This window comes from Saimiri boliviensis, chromosome 11 (assembly GCF_048565385.1).
Source record: "Saimiri boliviensis isolate mSaiBol1 chromosome 11, mSaiBol1.pri, whole genome shotgun sequence".
In the NCBI taxonomy this organism is placed as follows: Eukaryota; Metazoa; Chordata; class Mammalia; order Primates; family Cebidae; genus Saimiri; species Saimiri boliviensis.
In genome coordinates, this window is record NC_133459.1 from 13,962,501 (window position 1) to 13,981,371 (window position 18,871).

General features: G+C 51.5%; 1 protein-coding gene across 2 annotated transcripts in view; it reads left to right on the forward strand.

Moving 5' to 3' along the window:
* KAZN (kazrin, periplakin interacting protein) overlaps positions 1–12,977 on the forward strand; it is a 1,256,655-nt gene extending 1,243,678 nt beyond the window's left edge. For both annotated transcript variants that reach the window (XM_074380096.1, XM_074380097.1), the window contains 3 exons: positions 495–661; positions 7,453–7,567; positions 9,484–12,977. In XM_074380096.1, the coding sequence (XP_074236197.1) occupies positions 495–661; positions 7,453–7,567; positions 9,484–9,648 (447 nt within the window). In that variant the 3' untranslated portion in view covers positions 9,649–12,977. The remainder of the gene's footprint in view (positions 1–494; positions 662–7,452; positions 7,568–9,483) is intronic.
* The last annotated feature ends 5,894 nt before the right edge of the window (positions 12,978–18,871 follow it).

An 18,871-nucleotide genomic window follows, 5' to 3' on the forward strand; every position in this document is an offset into this window, starting at 1 on the left:
AAATCAATATGCAAATCCCATGCAAATCAGTACACAGATCGAATGCAAATCTATAGGCAAATCCCACACAAATTAATATCCCCTTTGTGTGGGCTGGGGCGTCTTAACCCAGGCCCAGCAAGAAGTACCTGCCTCCTGTCACTCAGGAGGAGAGAACTGCTTACCTTCCGGATAGGAGCCCCATGATGCTTTTCTCACATGGGGTAGGGAGGCTGAGCCAGCCTCACTCTCCGAAGCAAGTTGGGGTTGAGATTCTTCAACAAATACTGATGACTTCCTGCTAGGGTCAGGGGCCATCTCAGTAACAGGTGTTCCCTGCCCTTGTGGTTCTAAAAAAATGGGGGAGGGGTTCCTCTTCACCATCAAATTAACTGGTCCCCAGGGGGTCAAGCCCTTGCTGTTGGGGCCAGAGTCCCACTTGAAACTGCAGCCCCCTCAGGCCAGCAGCGTGGCTCCTGCAGCTTAACCACCCCCGCCCCCGCCTTTGTCCCTAGGAGTACGCAGACAACCTGACCAACAGCGGCGTCCACGGGGCTGTGCTGGTGCTGGAGCCAACGTTCAACGCCGAGGCCATGGCCACGGCCCTGGGCATCCCCAGTGGGAAACACATCCTCCGGAGACACCTGGCGGAGGAGATGAGTGCCGTCTTCCATCCGGCTAAGTGAGCACGGGCCGGGCTCCAGTGGTGTGGGCTGCTGGGCACAGTACAGCAGCTCAGGGCTCTGGAAGCAGATGGTCCAGCTCCCCATCCTGGCCCGTCACTTACTGCCTCTCACTTATTCTTTGCATTATGGTGGTCTCCTTTCACAGAAGCCATCTGGTCCTAGGCTTTTCTTTCTGGGAAGCTTTTTGACGTCTAATTCCATCTCCTCACTTGTTAGAGGTATATTCAGATTTTCTGTTTCTTCCTGAGGCAGTTCAGGAAACCAAGGCTCAGAGAATCAAAGTGCCTTAGTCTGAAGGTCACAGACTAGAAGGAGGTAGAGGAGAGGTCAGGCCTTGAATTAGGTACATATTAAATCCAAAAACATCCAGGTGTTTAGAGAAGAGACAGCAAGCAGTGCATGTGTAAGGAAAGGCCACGTGCAAGTGGACTCAGCTGGGGGGACTTGCATTGGCCTAATAGGATGAGTTGGTTGGTCCAGGTGGGGCAACTCTGGGGACAAAGATTTGGAGGCAAGAATGAGCATATTAACGATGCTTAGGAACCAGGTGAGCAGACCACATCAGCCTACCTGTCCTACTATCCTCATCTAAAAAGTGACCAGAGAATGAACATCTGGGCATAAACCAGTCCCCCTCCCAGTGGATTCTCTTCTTTTAAAATGATGCACTTAGGGTTAGATGACCATTTATTGAATGCTTGCTGTGTGAACTATCTAATTTCATCCTCCTGGCAATGTCAAGAGATCAGTAGCACTATCCCTCCTTTATAGATGGAGAAACTTCTTCAAAGGTACCAAGCTATGTGCCCAAGATACACAGCTAAGTAAGCAGCAAATCCTAGATTTGTCCTTGATTCTATCAATGGTGTACTATATTGATTGAATTTCGTAAGTCAAACCAACCTTGCATTCCCAGGATAATCCTCACATGACCACAGTGTTTAATCCTTTTTACATATCACTGGATTAAATGTGTTAGTATGCTGTTGAAAATACTTGCATCTATATTTATAAGGAATATTGGTCTGCAGTTTCCCTTCTTTGTAACATTTTTGTTTGATTTTGATATCAGAGTAATATAGGCCTCCTAGCAAGAATTGGTTTTTTTGGAAAAGTTTGGAAGGATTGGTGTTCATTGTTCTTTAGACATTTACTAGAATTCACCAGTGAAACCATCTGGTCATAGGCTTTTCTTTCTGGGAAGCTTTTTGACTTCTAATTCAATCTCTTCACTTGTTAGATTCAGATTTTCTATTTCTTCCTGAGGCAGTTTCAGTAGCTTATATCTTTCTAGAAACTGGTCCATTTCATCTAGGTTAGCTAATTTGGTGGCATGCAGTTGATCACGTAATTGTTTTCTTATAATGCCTCTTATCTCTGTAATGCTCACAGTCATATTCTCTCACTCATTCACTCACTCCTGGTTTTAGTGATCTGAGTTTGAGTTTTGTTCTTTTTTTTTTTTTTTTTTTCTAGCCTACCTAAAGGTTTGTTGGTTTTGTTGACAGAGCCCAGATGTGACCCTAGGGCTCTTTAACTCAGGCCTGAGTGCTAAACCCCCAAACCACATGGGGCCTTAGGGAGCAGCTGGGCCACTCCCCATGTTATACAGGTGGAGAAACTGAGGCTTAGGAAAAAGTGTGCATGGATAGCAGGGTCCAGGTGTCCCCGACTGCTCTTCCCTCCTGGCAGGCTGACACCCAAGCTGTTCTCAAAGGGAGGCCCACAGAGCCCTGCAGCAGAATCGCTGAAGCTGTTGTAAAATGCAGATTCCCTGGTCCTATCTCAGACTTGCAGGACCAGTATCTGCTGGCAGAGGCACGGCGATCTACATTTTTAGAATTCTGGGGTGGTTTTATGGAGACAGTGTTTGATAAGAACTCTATTTCAGACCAGGCATGGTAGCTCATGCCTGCAATCTCAGCACTTTGGGAGGCTGAGGAGGGAGGATTGCTTGAGCCCAGGAGTTCAAGATCAGCCTGGGCAACATAGGGAGACCTAGACCTTGTCTCTACCAGAAATTTAAAAAACCAGCTGGGGGTGGTGGAGTGCACCATCTGATCCCAGCTACTCAGGAGGCTGAGGCGGGGGTTGACTTGAGTCCGGGAGTGTGAGGCTTCAGTGAGCTATGACTATGTCGCTGCACTCTAGCCTGGGCGACAGAGCGAGGGTCCATCTCTACAAAACAGAAAAACAAAAACAAAACCCTCTTCCAGGAGCGATTGAATCAAAAGACCCAGGAAAAAGGCTTTTCTCCTCAGCATCATCCCCGTCCCCTGACCTCCCTTCTGGAGCCGCATGATCTGTAACAGACTTTTTTCTGAGCCCTGGAGAGGCGGCTCTAGCTAAATATTAGCAGGCATTCGTGAATCTGATTAAACCCTTGACCACCCATGAGGTGACAGGTGTGTTCAGGACTGTCTAAGACTAGTCAGGGAGCACCAGAGAAGGGACTGCTGGGGACGAGTAGAGTGGGTTCTTATGTTTCTGTAGGGCAGGGACTCCTTCAAGAATGAGATGAAAGCAATGAACCTCCCAATGACAAGACAGAAGGGAAATGACTCTGCCCAGGTCCACAGTCACCAAGAGCTATGGGCCTCAATATGACGTCATCTCCAGCCTCCTCCCACCACTTTGTCAATGCACGTGACCCAAAGGCACCAACGAGAAGTCTCTGCTGCAGTCTCACGATATCTGCTTTGACACACACTGACTTCCTGCCTCTCCCAGTAAACCTCGGTCCAGCACCAACAATGTGTCAGTCACAGGACTGTGCGTTAAGGACCTGGAGAATAAAACCAGTGGGCAGGAAGAATGCCGCGGGGAGCAGGGGTGTCCCAAAGGCACCTGCCAGGGAACTGGCAGAGCCAAAACAAACATTTTGATGAAAACGCATGATCCCTCCCCAACTGTGCCTTGAAGGCGATATGTCCTGTCACTAAAAGAGGAGCAGGACTGGAACCAGATCTCTACTAGTCAGAAGCTCTTTCAGGAACTGATCTCTGTCCCCTGGGATCTAGGCTGGAATAGTGCCCATTTTGCCATGAAAGCCACCCTCCGCAGTCATTGAACACCTGCTGTGAGCAGGCATTTGAGTGATCCATGTCCTGCCCTCACGAAGCTTACAGAGAGGGAAGAAGCCCTCGCAGGTGGGTGGTGTGGAGTTCCAGCCCAGGGCCTGCTCCCGCTCCAGGTTTCCTCTCTTTCCCTTTTTTTAAAATGGATCTCTGAGGGTCTCTGCTCATCCAAGAAAGGCTTTGTCTTCCATCCAGTCAAGACTAGTTTCATAGACAACTAAGTGAAGACGTAAACCCATCCAGAACGCCTTGTGGCACTCTAGCCCCAGGCAACCCAGGTTCAAACCCCAGCAGCACCAATCCCCGCTGTGTGACCTTGGGCAAGTTACTTAACTTCTCTGAACCCTACTCGCCTCATTTGCAGAATGAGTATGATAATCAGTATCTGCCACCCAAAGAGTCGACGGCAAGATGAGGTAAGACAATGCATAAAGCAATTGGCAAAGGAACCGGTACATCAAAAGACACCTAATAATATAAATAGCGATTTATTCCAATCCCAGCCCTAACCCCACGACTGCCGCCTCCCGTTCCTCCTCTGCGGGGTAATGGCTGCAATGTGGGTTGGAGTCCCAGCATCACTGCTTTCTTGCTGTGTTGAACATGAGCGAGTGGTTTTACCTCTCTGAGCTTCAGTTTCTTCCTCTGTAACAGGGCAGGTGACTCATACCGACCCTGTAGCTTTACAAAGGTTCAGTGAGGCAAAGTGTATGCAGCCCGCTTGATGCATAGATGCCATCCATAACTGACAGCTTCTGCTCTGCCTTCATCTGGAGACAGAAGAATCTCCAAGCAGCCAACCATTTCCTCTGGAATAGCTGCATGGGAGTCTCCTGTCAATTTGCTCCAGCATTCTCATTAGCATTCCAATGGAGAAGAACAATTCCATTACAAACTCAAATAGACTTGACCCTCAAACACAGAATAAAAGAACCTAGTCACCTGTTCTACCTCCTTGGCTGACAGGCTTCCCAAGACAGGGGCGATGGAAAACATTTATTCTCCGGTCACTCAGCAGGCCACCCAAATGGTGGTGAAAGGACGCATTGAGCTCGTATGAGACTCTGCCCGCCCCACCCTCAGACCATCCCTGAAATGTGAGCCCAGACTCCAGACACTGGGTCAGCTCAGTGCCCAGAGGCGTGGGCCTGTGTGCCATGGAGCCCAGCGGGGTCTTTGAGGCTGCATTTTTTTTTCTTGGACTTTAAATTCTGGAATACATATGCAGAACATGCAGGTTTGTTACACAGGTATACACGTGCCATGGTGGTTGGCTGCACCCATCACCCCGTCACCTACATTAGGTATTTCTCGTAATGCTCTCCCTCCCCTAGCCCCCCACCTCCCAACAGTCCCCGGTGTGTGATGTTCCCCTCCCCGGGTTCATGTGTTCTCATTGTCCAATTCCCACTTATGAGTGAGAACATGCGGTGTTTGGTTTTCTGTTTCTGTGTTAGTTTGCTGAGAATGATGGTTTCCGGCTTCATCCATGTCCCTGCAAAGGACATGAACCCATCCTTTTTATGGCTGCATAGTATTCCATGGTGTACATGTGACACGTTTTCTTTATCCAGTCTTTGAGACAAGAACCTTACCCTTTCTGAGTCGCAGTTTTTTCAGCTTGCAATGGGGATGATCACTCTTCTTCCCAGGGCTTTGCAGAGGGTTTCCTGAGCCACTGCGGTGAGGAGCTGACAGTGTGCCAGCACGTGGGGGTGGCCCATGAGTACTCTTTCTTTCCCATTCATTTTCTCCACTACAGCATCTTACGCCTCTCCGGACTTGTAAATCCTTGGCTAATGGGTTGAGACTCAACACTCAGGACGGCCCAGCTGGCAGAGGCTGGCTCCCACCCCCCAACCTTCCTTCCTCTACCACAATGCCTATTTAGTGCCTGGAATGCCCTACATTGACTCAGGAGATTCCAGTGAGATGCCCCGTTCTCCACAACTTTCCCTCATCAAAAGGCCTCCTCCCACCGTACCATTTCCTCGAGGTCTAAGTGACTAGAAATACTAAATAGGTCAGTTCAAAGCTTCTGAAGACCCCAGCCCTGTGCTTGGCTTATCCCCTAGAGCTTCTGTGTTTTCATGGGATTTAATCCAAAGGCCTAGATGGGGGTGGATTTCAGCCACTATGGAAAAAAATAAGGAGGGAGAATACTTTGGCACAGTGGAGGTCAAGGTTACCCCATACTCCTTTGTCTACAGAAAGGCACCCACTTTCTATGCAGGGGACAGCTTGTTAAGACCAGGGCTGGCCAAGCACTGTGGCTCACGCTTGTAATCCCAGCACTTCGGGAGGTCGAGGCCAGTAGATCACTAGAGCCCAGAAGTTCGAGACTAGCCTGGGCAACATGGCAGATTCTGTGGCTTCTGCCATTAGAACTGCTTCCTCCAGGTAGAGGAGAGAGGGTATTCATGAAGACCTCATTTCCTGACCCGCCACGGAGCAAGGGCCTGCCTGTTATGTGGAAGCCTGTGGAACCGTGGGTTCGAGAATGTGGCTCCTTTTCCATTCAATCAGTGCTGTCTCCTATACACCACTCCCCTCCCTGGAACTTTCTCAGCAAAATTTGCCCCAGAAGAAGAAGAGCTTCTCTGAGGCAGCTTAAAAGATGCTAGAAGGTTCTTTTTTTTTTTTTTTTCTGAGACAGAGTCTCGCTCTGCAGCCCAGGCTAGAGTGCAGTGCCACCACGAACCTGGCTCGCTGCAACCTCCACCTCCAGGGTTCAAGGGATTCTTCTGAGGTTCAACCTTAGCTTCAGAGTAGCTGGGATTACAGGTGTGCACCACCATGCCCAGCTAATTCTTTTTGTACTTTTAGTAGAGATGGGGTTTCACCATGTTGACCAGGCTGGTCTCGAACTCCTGGCCTCAAGTCATCCACACGCATGGCCTCCCACAGTGCTGGGATTACAGGCATGAGCCACCATACCTGGCCTAGAAGTTTCATTTCTTTTAATGATTCTACCTCCGTGGAGAGTCTGGCTCCTGGCTGAGCCTCTTGCCCTGACTCTCTTTATCCACAGCATCAATATGCAGACTTTTTCTGTAAAAGTCCAGAGAATATCTCTGTCAAAAGTCTACAACTCTGTCCTTATAGCAAGACAGCTGTCATAGACAACACATAAGTGAACGGGCACAGCTGAGTTCCAATAAAACTTTATTTATCAAATCAGTCTGCCCACTGCAATTGGCCAGCAGGCAGGCTGTAGTTGGCTAAATCCTATTCTAACAGAAGCTTCAATGCCTTTGCACAAAGAAGGGAGTCATGGGGGTAACTTCAGGCAGCAAGTCAGGTAGGGGACACAGACTGCAAATTTGAAGCAGAAGAGACTCCTCAGGCTTCTCCAAGCACAACTAATGAGCTACCATGCTGAGATTCTCATCTCAAGTCTTTTGCAGTAAGGTTTGCAGGAGTTAAGAGCAAGACTTTGGAGGACTGAGTTCAGATCTTGATTCTGCCGCTTATAGCTGTGTCATCTTGGACAAATTGCTTGCTGTCTCTGGCCTCCTCCCTCGTCTGTAGTGCTGGGCTGGCAGCCCTAAGCCCCAGGCGTATTGTGAGAATCACACTTATAAAGTGCTGAGCACAAGGACGGCACGTAGGAGGTCATGAGTCACGGTCATTGTCACCAGTGTGCTTGTGTGTGTCTCTGGGTTGGTGACTGAGCCTCCCCTGCTGACTCAAAATGGGCCTCTCCCCAGCTGCACAGGCATCCGGGAGACTGAGCGTTTTGGAACACCCCCCGGCAGGGCCTCCAGCGTCACACGGGCCGGGAAGGAGGAGAACAGCAGTGGTCTCAAGTCCAAGGCTGGCCGGGTAAGCCCCTCGATGTATTTGCCTGCATCCTGCACACCCAGAACAGGTCTTTTTTTCTCCTCCCGGCTGCACCTCCGTGGCTCCTGGGTTGGCCTGTGAAGGTGGAGTGCCAGGCTGGGTCATGGGGGCATCCGGGAGAGATGACCTGGATGTACCTTCGAGGAACCTTCACGATGCTTCAGGTACAGTGCAGAGGCCCCACAGGGCTTTGAGTAGTGGCCTGGATCTCAAAGTCAGACCTCGCCCGCCTGCATCAGACTCACCTGGGGCGGTTACTGAACGGACAGATTCTGGGACCCACCATGGCCTCCTGGAGCACGAGATCTCTGGGGCAAGGTGGATCCCACATTCAGCCAGACTGCCCAGAGGGTTCCAGCGCAGCCCCAAACGCTGAGCTGCAATCACTGATTTCGATCTGGGACATCAGTGACCTCACTAATAGCTAAGATGAACCTGTGGTGACTCCAAGCAAACAGTATAAAAACAAGTGCAGCTCAGGTTCGATCGCACAGACTCCAACAGACACAGATTCCTCCATGGAAATGCACAGACACAGATGGCAGAACTGGGTAATCCAAAACTCCTGCCATGTGAAGAACACATCCATAAGCATGAATACATTGCCACTTTACCCTTAAGAAACACATTCTAGAACGTGCCTTCTGGTCACTGGGACTGATATTGTCCCCAAAAGAGTGCAGTTTGTTTTGGTGGTGGCAAGGGGTCGCGGGGGTGGCAAAAATCCTTATTCCTTCTATGTAAAAGCACCGATGTACCTATGGTACATAGCAGAGCATAGTATGTCTGTGGCATTAAAGTTTCACAGCAGGGGTGCAATTAGGAGAAAGCGGTCTAAAAGTCTCCTTAGGGAGCCATAATAATAATAAAAAGAAGAAGAAGAAGAAGATTGGGAAACACTGGTCCGGAAAGAAAGGCAGTCAAATAAATAGTTTCAAAGCACTAACGTGACTGTAACACACAGAAGTGTACAGTAAGAGAGACGTATGTTGAAGGCCTACTGTGTGTGATAATAAGAATGACTATCCATTAAGTACTTACTCGGTACAAGCACCTGCTATGTACTTTGTAGATGGGAGTTTACTTTTTTTTTTTTTTTTTTTTTTTTTTGAGACAGGGTCTCGCTCTGTCTTTCAAGCTGGAGTGCAGTGGCGCGATCTCAGCTCACTGCAACCTCTGCTTCCTGGGTTCAAGCGATTCTCGTGCCTCAGCCTCCTGAGTAGTGGGGACTACAGGAGCACGCCACCATGCCCGGCTCATTTTTATATTTTTGGGAGAGACGGGGTTTCACCATGTTGGCCAGACTGGTGGGACTTCGCTTTTTACCACAAACCTGGGACTTAAAATCTACTATTCCCATTTTGGAGCTCAGAAGATGGGTCCAGAGAGAGGAAGTGACTTGTCCAAGGTCACACATCTGAGAAGGGGCAGAGCAGGGATCCGAACCTGGGTCGATGAGTCGCCAAAACCCGCATTCTTTCTGCCACATCAGGCCATCTAGAATATTCCTCCTTGACTTGGGAATGCAGTGAGACCTCACGGGCCCGCTCAGACATTCTCACAGGTAGTCTCCAGGACGCACTTCAACTCTCCACCCACCAGCAAGGGAAGAAGGAGACTTTTTCAATCAGGAATAATTAGACTGACGATATTTGTCCTTGCCCTTGGTAACCAACTGAATCCTTCCGGGTGGGGACATAAAGCCCTCCCCTAGCGGTCACTCACAAGCTCCGCTCAGTCTCCCTGAGCAGGGAGTATCATTACTAAGAGGAGGAGCACACGGAGGCTAAGTTACTCAAGGTCTCAGAGCAGTTAGGATTGGAGACGTTTCCCAGACCTCGATTCTTAATTCTTCTTTCTCTTCTTCCTGTCCTTTGATCATATTCTTGTCTTCTCAGCTGCCCCTGGGGAAGATAGGAAGAGGCTTCAGCAGCAAAGACCCCGATTTCCATGATGACTATGGCTCTCTTCAAAATGAAGATTGCGGAGATGATGACCCCCAGAGCAGGCTGGAACAGTGCCGTCTGGAAGGCTACAACAGCCTGGAGGTCACCAACGTGTAAGGACCTGGTGGTTCCACCAGACCCATCACGACAGACCCAGGAAGGAAGAGCAGCCAGATGGCCCCGGGGGTCATTCCTACTGTACATAGTGGCCGCAGGCTGAGGCTGTCCCCTGCTCCTGGGCAAAATTCCAACAGACTCTGTGGTTTCAGCTGCACAGCGCCCAGGAGAGAAGACACCAGCGCACCTGCCTTAGGTGAGCCATGGACTTCCCTGCTCAACTGGAGACTGGCCCAGAGGACCTGTCACAGTGTCCAGCCCCACCTCCATCCAGGATACGCAGGCCCCACTTCAGAGTGGCGGTCACTGTGGAGCAGCCAAGCAGTCCCTGGAGCCCTAAACTGAGCTGCCAAGGTGGGAAGAGGCCCATAGTTTCCCAAAACACCCTTCTAGAAGGAGCAGAGGGGACCCCAACTCCACACCCCAGCGCCCAGTGCACTGGCCGTGCTCAGAGCGGGCAGAGCTGGGTGCAGGAAGTGCGGCCTCTTGCCAAGACGTCGGACAGGGTGGGGGTGGGGGGGTCCTTGCTGCAGCATCCTTGCCCTCCTTGACCAAGAACTTGGGTCCTGATCGGGCTCCCTGAATCTCTCTTGGGAGAATGTAAAATGGGGGCTGGTCATTCCTTTCGCCTGAAAAGCTCTGCGATGCATGGGGGTGGACGTGTTGAAGAGCTGTTTGCCGATCCAGCCCCCGAGTGGCTACACTGAGTGGGGTGCCGGGGAATGATCCGTGTAGGAGTGGGGCTTAGCAGCCACATTTCTAGGAGACACAGCTATCCTATCCACAAAATTAAAGATATTGGGACGACAGGATCAGGGATGGCCGATGGCCCCATATGGTGAATCTCAGGCCTGTGGCTTGGTTTTGTTGAGATTCCAAACCCCATTATCTTCACTCAGTGACAACGGTATGGGGCATGGTGGTAAGTCTGGGATCTGGGGCAGGGAAATGCTTGACATGTTAACCCAACAAACCTGTGATGTCCCTGTCACCTGAAACACGGGAATGCTCACCAAGGTCCTAGCCGAGACACAGACTCCACAGAGCAAAGTCATTCAGTGTTGGTGGGAGAACCCCAGCCCTTTTCTTGACCTGCCACTGTTAAGCTGTGTGGCTTCTTCCCAGTGGCCTCACCTCTCTGTGCCTCAATGTTTTCATCGACAATACTTCCGGTTCCCTCCCAGGGCCATTGTGAGGATTAACACTTGCTAATATCTGTAACACACTTTGTAACCTCTCAGGAGACAATGGGAAGTTACGGGGTAGCCAGTTCCCATTTACAACACAGAAATACAGGGAGCTGGTTCCCTCCTACTCTGTTTCGGCTGGAGCAGTGTGCAGAAGGAGGACAAGAAATGTTCAATGTTCAGACTCGCCAAAAGCCTCCAACAGGGCTCAAGAAACACATAAATCCCATCAGCCCAGCCTTGAAAGCCAGTTTGACTCAAGCCTTCGGGCTTCAGTTCATTGACCAGACGACAGCCACCTGATGATTAGGGAAGGATGGACGCATGGCAATTCTACTTACATGTCGGGTTATCAAAGCGAGTCACTTGTTGGAACCGTGATGCTCGGCCTTCTTCGAGGCCATGTGCACTGGGGTTTGAGTTTCCAAGATTTGCAACACTTGTGTCAGCCTCTAAGAAACAAACCCAAATTGTTTCCTCTCGTGGGGGACGCCAAGCTCTGATGAACTTGAGAGTTACTCCTCTCCCGTGCCGAAGACCATGGCTTTCCCCACAACGACATAAGCACAGCTTTTCTTGCTATCTGAGACCAAATGCCTAGTTGGTAGACAGGTGGATGTTTGGCCTCCTAAGGGACACACTTCTGATCCTGGGCCCCAGGTGGTGAATCTCTGGCACGTGGCTTGGCTTTGCTGAGATTCCAGATCCCGTTATCTTCATGACGTCCAGCCTCATCCGCTGGGTCCTGAAGCTGCAGTCCACAGCTGAGAGAGGGGAGGTGAGACCTCCCTCCTACCTGGTGCCGCAAGTCACTCCCAAGCCACATCCGGCCTGGATGACCTGGCACCCCGGAATCTGCCTTTCGGGAGGCAGGAACAGCAGCGTGCTCGGGCAGGCAGCTATTCTCGCAGACTGAGCCAGCACTGAGCGGAGCGCCTGACTCAGAGCTGATGATTTGAGACCAACGTTCACCCAGGTTGTCAGAAATGGCACTTACGTTGTTCCCAGCCTGGATCCTGCTGGGGACAAGTGGACAACTGCGGGTCCCCGGTGGAGACGGTCTCGCCCCAAACATTCACAGCAGGAGGCCAGCAGGCCTGGGGCAACACAGGCAACTGCAAATGCCTCGTGTGATTTAGATTATGCCATCGCAGCCCTCTCTCACCCATGAGGCTCCCCATCCCTGGCAGCCAAGTGAGCACTTGGAGCTGGTTCCTCAACATGAGGATGGGTTGACTGTGAAATTGAGTCACATTGGGTGAGCTTTGACTGCTGGAAAAACCCGAAATGTCAACTCTGCTTCAAGGGTGGGCAGGAAGAACAGAAGGTGGAGACTTGGCGGAGAGGCTCGAGCTGATTGTCAAAGGATACAGAAGGGCCAGCTACAGGAAGGACAGTGACCTGCTATGCCCGTCCAAGCAGCCGGAGTGTGGTCTTGGTCCCTGCAGGGCGATGTGGCATCTGGACCTGGGGACAATGTGGATGTGTTTCTTGGAAAGCTGTGCCCGTGGGCGCAGAAGGCACCTGCCTGGTAGACTCTCAGCTTCCTGATCCCCCGGGTGCCTCTGCAAGGCCCCTTTGACCTTGGCTGAGTGGGACCTTTCTTTTAGAACTCTGTCTGTCTCTCACGCTGTTTTCGGACCCCAGGCTGCAGAGGAGGGAGTGTGCAGAAGGGCATCTCTGCAGAGCCTGGCCGGCAGGGAGGGCCCCAGAACGGGGACCCAAAAGCTTGAGGTCACTGAACAGGGCTGGGTACTGGCAGAACAGAAAGATTTGGCCAGATGTGACCTCAGCATTCCCTCCAGGGGCACCCACGCCCCTCTGACCTAGGGAGAAGGAGATCATAGTCAGGCCCAGCACTCCCTTTTCATCGGAGCCCACGCTTCCTGGGTACCACCACTTCCGCCCTGCATTCTGAGGCTCTGGAGGGCTCTTCCTGCTATGAACGGAGAGGAGAAAACCTGTGGGCAATGGCAACCTCTGAGTCTGGCATTCTTGCCGATGGCTGGCCAGCGAGAAGAATCTCCCGAGCCCTGACACACAAGGGCATTTGGTGGCTGCAGAGGAAATGAGCTGGCTCTGAACAAGATGAGGTTCCTAGGTGAATTTTAACACTGTAACAATAAATACTACTGCACAGCGCTTTACGGAGGAGGGTTTTTTTTTTTTTGTTTTGTTTTTCTGTGTTTTCTCATTGAGTGTTCCCAGCAGCCTCTTTATGAGATTACGAACCCATTTTCCAGATGCAGAAGCTGAGACCAGAAACGTGGAGGGGCTTGCCCAGCTCTGTAAAGTCCTGGGGCAGGGACTTGAACCCAGTCCACCTGCCTCCAAATCTCAGGCTCATCCTCACAATTACATACTCCCCCAACCCTCGCCTCCCTCTGCCCCCCACTCTGCTTTCCAGCTTAGGATTTACCTTAGCAGGTAGCATCACTCAAAGTGCAATTCACGTGCACTCAGAGCCTCTAGAAAAGTCCCTGTGGGAGCATTGCCTTCTGCCCCAGGAACTTGCAGTCAGGAGAGGACACCTGACAGGTCTCCTCCCCTTGTGTCAATTGTGTCACTCCGTCACCTCTCCTCAGGGCACTTACATCTTCAAATTGCAGGACTGGGTCTCTATGGGTGGGACCCCAGGCTCCCAGCACAGTGCTCTTCAGACTGCCCCATGCCCTCAGGTCATCTGGTGGGAGGTATTTTGGGGGTGCAGGTGCAAATCTGGGAATTCTAGAGTCCCACCTGAGATCAGCATTTCCGACAAGCTTCCAAGTGATGCTGCTGGTCCAGGGGTCTCACGTGGAGTTCCAAGGTGATGGCGCACAGACGGCAAAGCCCTAATCACACAAGGTGGGGGCTGGTTTGCAAGCTCCACCCAGATATCCAAACAGCCCCGAGAGAGCCCCACCCCTCCCAAACCAGGCTGTATGCTTCTCAAGGGGCAGAAATCCAGCCTGACTCACCACCCATTGCTCACGTCAGCAGGGGCTGAGCACTCTGGAAGTGTGTATTAAATGGGGAGGAGATGAGAAAAGTTAGAAGATGCTGAGAGACAGGCTGGGGTCAGCCAGTTTCTCTAGGCTGACCACAGACACTGTATTAATAAATCCTCCTGCGAGCCAGGGCCTGTCCTTGGTGCTGGGGATCCAGTGGCAGAACTTACACACGTCATGAAGGGAGATGAGAAACACACCAGTGGCCAGGGTGATTGATTTCAAGTGCTGATAAGTGTGATAGGGACTTCAAATAGAAGGCAGGGGATATGAGGATTTTTGAGCTGAGACCAAAAGTCTGAGGAGCCAGCTCGGCAAAGTTCTGGGGGACGACCATCCCAGGCAGTCAGGCAGTCCCTGAGCGAGATGCTGAGGATATCATGGTGACGAAATATTGCCCAACCACTACCTTCTTGGTGGGGAAGACAGACATGAATTATTGAGCCAAGTGTCACTGTGGTCTAAGTCTTTTTTTTTTTCTTTTTTTTTTTTTTCTTTTTGGGGAGATGAAGCCTTGCTCTGTCTCCCAGGCTGGAGTGCAGTGGCATGATGATAGCTCACTGCAGCCTCAATCTTCTGGGCTTAAGCAACCCTCCCACCTCGGCCTCTGGAGTAGCTGGGACTGCAGGCATGTGCCACCACACCTGATGGCTTTTTTTTTTTTTTTGTAGAGGTTTCACTATGTTGCCAGGCTGATCTTGAACTCCTGAGGCAATCAATCCCCACCCCCACCTCAGCCTCCCAGCATGCTGAGATTACAGGGGTGAGCCACCACACCCAGCCAACTGTAGTCAAGTCTGATAGCAGAGGGCTTTTCATATCTTTTCATATGGGGATTTAATATGGAAAAGAGAAAGTGAGGCCTGGGTTGAAGGGAGTTCAGCAGGTGAAGAGGGTTCTAGACAGAATGGACAGTGTGTGCAAAGGTCCTGTGGCAGGAGAGGCAGAGCCCCACGTCTACAAAGAAGCTATAGGCTGGAGTGCTGGGGGCAAGGGGCTCATCTCCCAAGGGTACAGAAGGGGCATCAGGTAGCAGATCCTCTTCTGGGCCTCTGCCCCCTCCCAGGCCCCTCGATCTGGCTCCCACATATCTGTGTCATCCCTGATGCAATTAGTGCTTCGTAAGTGCCGCACGTGGGCACGAGGTGCTGCCTTCTGCAAACGGTCTGCTCTTTCCCTCTGCTCTGGCTCATGGCTAAGTCACATTGATGAGGCTACAGCCCAATGCAATGGGCCCACGAGGCGGCACCACGGTAGCCAGGGCATAGCTGATTGGACGCCAACTAAGGTGTCAGGAAGAATCTACCCAAGATGCCTGTTTTCAGTCGCGCTGGCTGCAAGTTGTGCTGCTGATTTCCAAAGGCAGGGAATGAACCGGGAGTGCAGCGTCCTCAACCCGGTGGGCCACGCCCAGCTCCCCTCAGTTCACTTGGACCAGGCAGGGCTTCTTTCTTCTTGCAGCCGGGGCAGCCCCGGCACTGAGGGGAGTCAAGAAAGGAAGACCCAGCCCCCATGGAAGGGTAGAGCCTCATGTCAGGGGAGTGAGGGGCTGGGTATCCCTGAGTCTCTAAGCCTCATGGTGCCCCCCAGGAGGAGGGGGCTGAGTCCTCAGAATAATTGGCAGCTAAGATTCTGTACATATGTTTGTTCTAACCACTTACTGTGTGCTGAGGCTTTGCACAAGTATCTCTTTTAATCCTAAAACCATCCCGAGGGCTTCATGCTATTACCATTTCACTGACGAGAGTCGGTGAGTGAAGGAACCCTTTTAAGTGATCACTGCTAATACAGCCAGAACTTGAACTCTGTCTGCATTAACCCTGTCCCCTCCAGCTGCCTCTCAGATGGGGGCCTGTATCCCAGAAGGGCTCCTCTGCAGAGCGCAGATAGATCGGTTCCTCTCAGTGTTTGACTAACCGCCCTCGAGGAGTCTTATGCAATCCCGCCACCTCCCCCAACATTTCTCTGGGAGCTCACGAGGGATCTCACTGAGTTCCAGAGGCTATCATCTGGGTCTCCTCTGAGACATGCCACATTCTCACCCTTGCCTTACGGTAATTTTGGGGGGCCTGTAGGGACTGTGACTGCGCCTGGACCACGTTTCCCATGTCTCAGAGGAGACCCAGATTATAGCCTCTGGAACTTGTTGTCTGTTAAGCAAATGAACAGAGAAATACATAAAAATTCACAGAGCAACAGCTGCCGATGCAAGGCACTACCCTGCCGTGCCGGCCAATATGGCAGCCACGGGCCACATGTGGCTACTCAAATTATGAATTAAAATGAAATTAGAATTTAAAACTCTCTTCCTCAGTCACACCACCACATTACAGGTGCTCTAAAGCTACCTGTGGCTAGTGGGTGGCTGCTGTAGCAGACATTGTCACAGAAAGTTCCACTGGACTGTGCTGCCTCATAGCATCCAGAGGGGATTGAGTTTACCATACAAGCCCTGCCCTCAAGAAGCTTCCAATCTGGCTAAAGGAAAAAGAAAAAAATGAAGGCTCCAGAAAAACACAGATAGAAAAACAAAAGACTCTAGGGCAGGTAATTTTTTTTTCTTTTTTTTTTTTTTTTCGAGACAGAGTCTCACTCTATCGCCCAGGCTGGAGCACAGTGGAACAATCTTGGCTCATTGCAACCTCTGCCGCTCGGATTCAAGCAATTCTCCTGGCTTAGCCTCCCGAGTAGCTAGGATTACAGCCACCTGCCACTGTGCCCAGCTAATTTTTGCATTGTCAAGATAGGATTTTGCTATCTTGGCCAGACTGGTCTTGAACTCCTGATCTCGTGATCCACCTGCCTGGGCCTCCCAAAGTGCTGGGATTACATGTGTGAGCCGCTACGCCCAGCTAGGGCAGGTAGAATTTTTTATATGAGCCAGTGATACATTCAAATATTTGTCCCCACCCAAATCTCATGCAGAATTGTAATCCCCAGTGTTGGAGGTGAGGTCTGGTGGGAAGTGACTGGACCATGGAGGCCGATTTCTAATGAATGGTTTAGCTCCGTCCTCTCGGCGCTAGCCTCGTGGTCGGGAGTTCTCACTGTGTCTGGCTGTCGTCAGTGGTAGCCCCTTCCCTCTATGTTCTCTCTCTTGCTCCTGCTTTTACCGTGTGATGTGCCCGTTCTCCTTCTGCCTTCCACCATGACTGGAAGCTTCTTGAGGCCTCCCTGGAAGCAGATGCCGGCACCATACTTCCTGTGCAGCCTGCAGAACCATGAGCCAATTAGACTTCTTTTCTTACAAAGTACTCAGTTTCAGGGATTTCTTGATAGCAATGCAAGAACGGCCTGAATAGTCAGCGACAAGTGACGGAAACCCAGCTCAAAGGATGGTTTGAAAATGCAGTGAACGGGAATGAAGCATATATGTAAAGAACAGTCCAGGTCGACAGTTGGTTCAGACACAGCTGGCGCCAGGGTGTTCGACGATGCTTTCAAGACACTCATCCTTCTTCAACTCTTGGGTTTGCTCTCCTCTATACCAGTTCATTCTCGGACCGACTGTCCCCATTTGTCAGCAAAATGGCCACTAGACAAAGTCTCAGACAGCAGCCCCTGCATAAGAGAGACCCTCTTGCCAGGTGGGTCTAGCAAAGTCTCAGGGTGGTATCCCATTGGCTTAGATAGGACTGCAGGCTCATCAAGACTGGAGCCGGCCCACCCAGGCCTCATGGCCTGAGGACACAATGCATGCACTGATTTTTCAGCTCTTCAGAGGTGAGAAAAAAGCAGCCCAAGAGCACCCTGCAGTTCTTAGGGTATGCAAAACTCTTAGGGTATCCTCTAAAGTGGCCTTTTGTATTTTTAGTAGAGACAGGATTTCACTATTTTGGTCAGGCTGGTCTTGAACTCTTGACCTCAGGTGATCTACCCGCCTCAGCCTCCCAAAGTGCTGGGATTAGAGGTATGAGCCACTGCAGCCGGCCATCATTTTTTAAAAATAGACAATAGGAAACAACCGGCACGTTTTGGACACTTGCCCACGGCCACACTGGGCAGGTGATTCTGGCCTGCCACTAATACAGCACGTGGTGGCCGTGCCTCCCTCCCCTTCCAATCAAGGTTGGAGCTGGAAGACCTGGTGGCACTGACTGTCACCCAGGCTCTGCCACATACACCAGGCTGTGTGACGTGGGGCCAACTCCTCACCGTGTCTGAGCCTCGGTGGAGTTGGAGCAGATGTTCTCTGAGGTCTTTTCCTGGTTGTGAAGTGGTGGGTTGGGTGGGGAATGGATGTCTGGGCCAGCTGGACAAACCAGGAGGGGGCCTGTTCTCCCATGTCCCACCTCAAGTCCTAGAGAAGGAAGAAAAAGAATGGAACCCTCCCATCACATGATGCCACACGGCCTCTCCAGCCACCACCACTCCACACACTCACAGGGACCTGTGGTTTGGATTTCACGGGAAATTCCTGGGTGGGAACCAATCAGGGTGAAGAGGGGAAAGCATCCTGCAGAGACCACTGCCTCCCCACTGGCTGGCCTCGGGGAACTGCTCCACCTTCACTCCATGAAGTACTTGGAGGGGGAGGTCCCGCTGATCTTGGTGCCCCTGCCTCACCCCCAACCCCGCCTTCAGGGAGGTCGCAGGATCCCCACTGGACAGTCCAGCCCTGCAGCCCTGGCCCATGATGAAAGGCCCGGGACTAGACTCTAGACCTGAGAAGTTAAAATCAGAATCCCTCCCGATGGGGCTGAGAATCACAGGTGGAGGTGAGTTCCCGCTTTCTTTTGGATCTGAAGCTGTACGACGGGTCCTGGAGCTGCAGGCTGTCACATCCCACCCACAAGGAATTGCCCGAGAGAACGGGGCCCACCCAGAGTCAGGTGCCAAGATGAAGGAGGAGGGCAAGGACAGTGGATCTATTCTCAGATCTAGTCGGCCCTGAGGCCAGAGCCACCCCTGCTTTCTGTGGTTTGGTTGTGACACACTCACCACTGCCACCCTACCATTCCCGTTTCTCTGCGTGTTAGTTTGCTAGGGCTGCCATAACCAAGTGCCATAGGCCACGGGGCTTGCACGACAGACGTGGACTTGCCT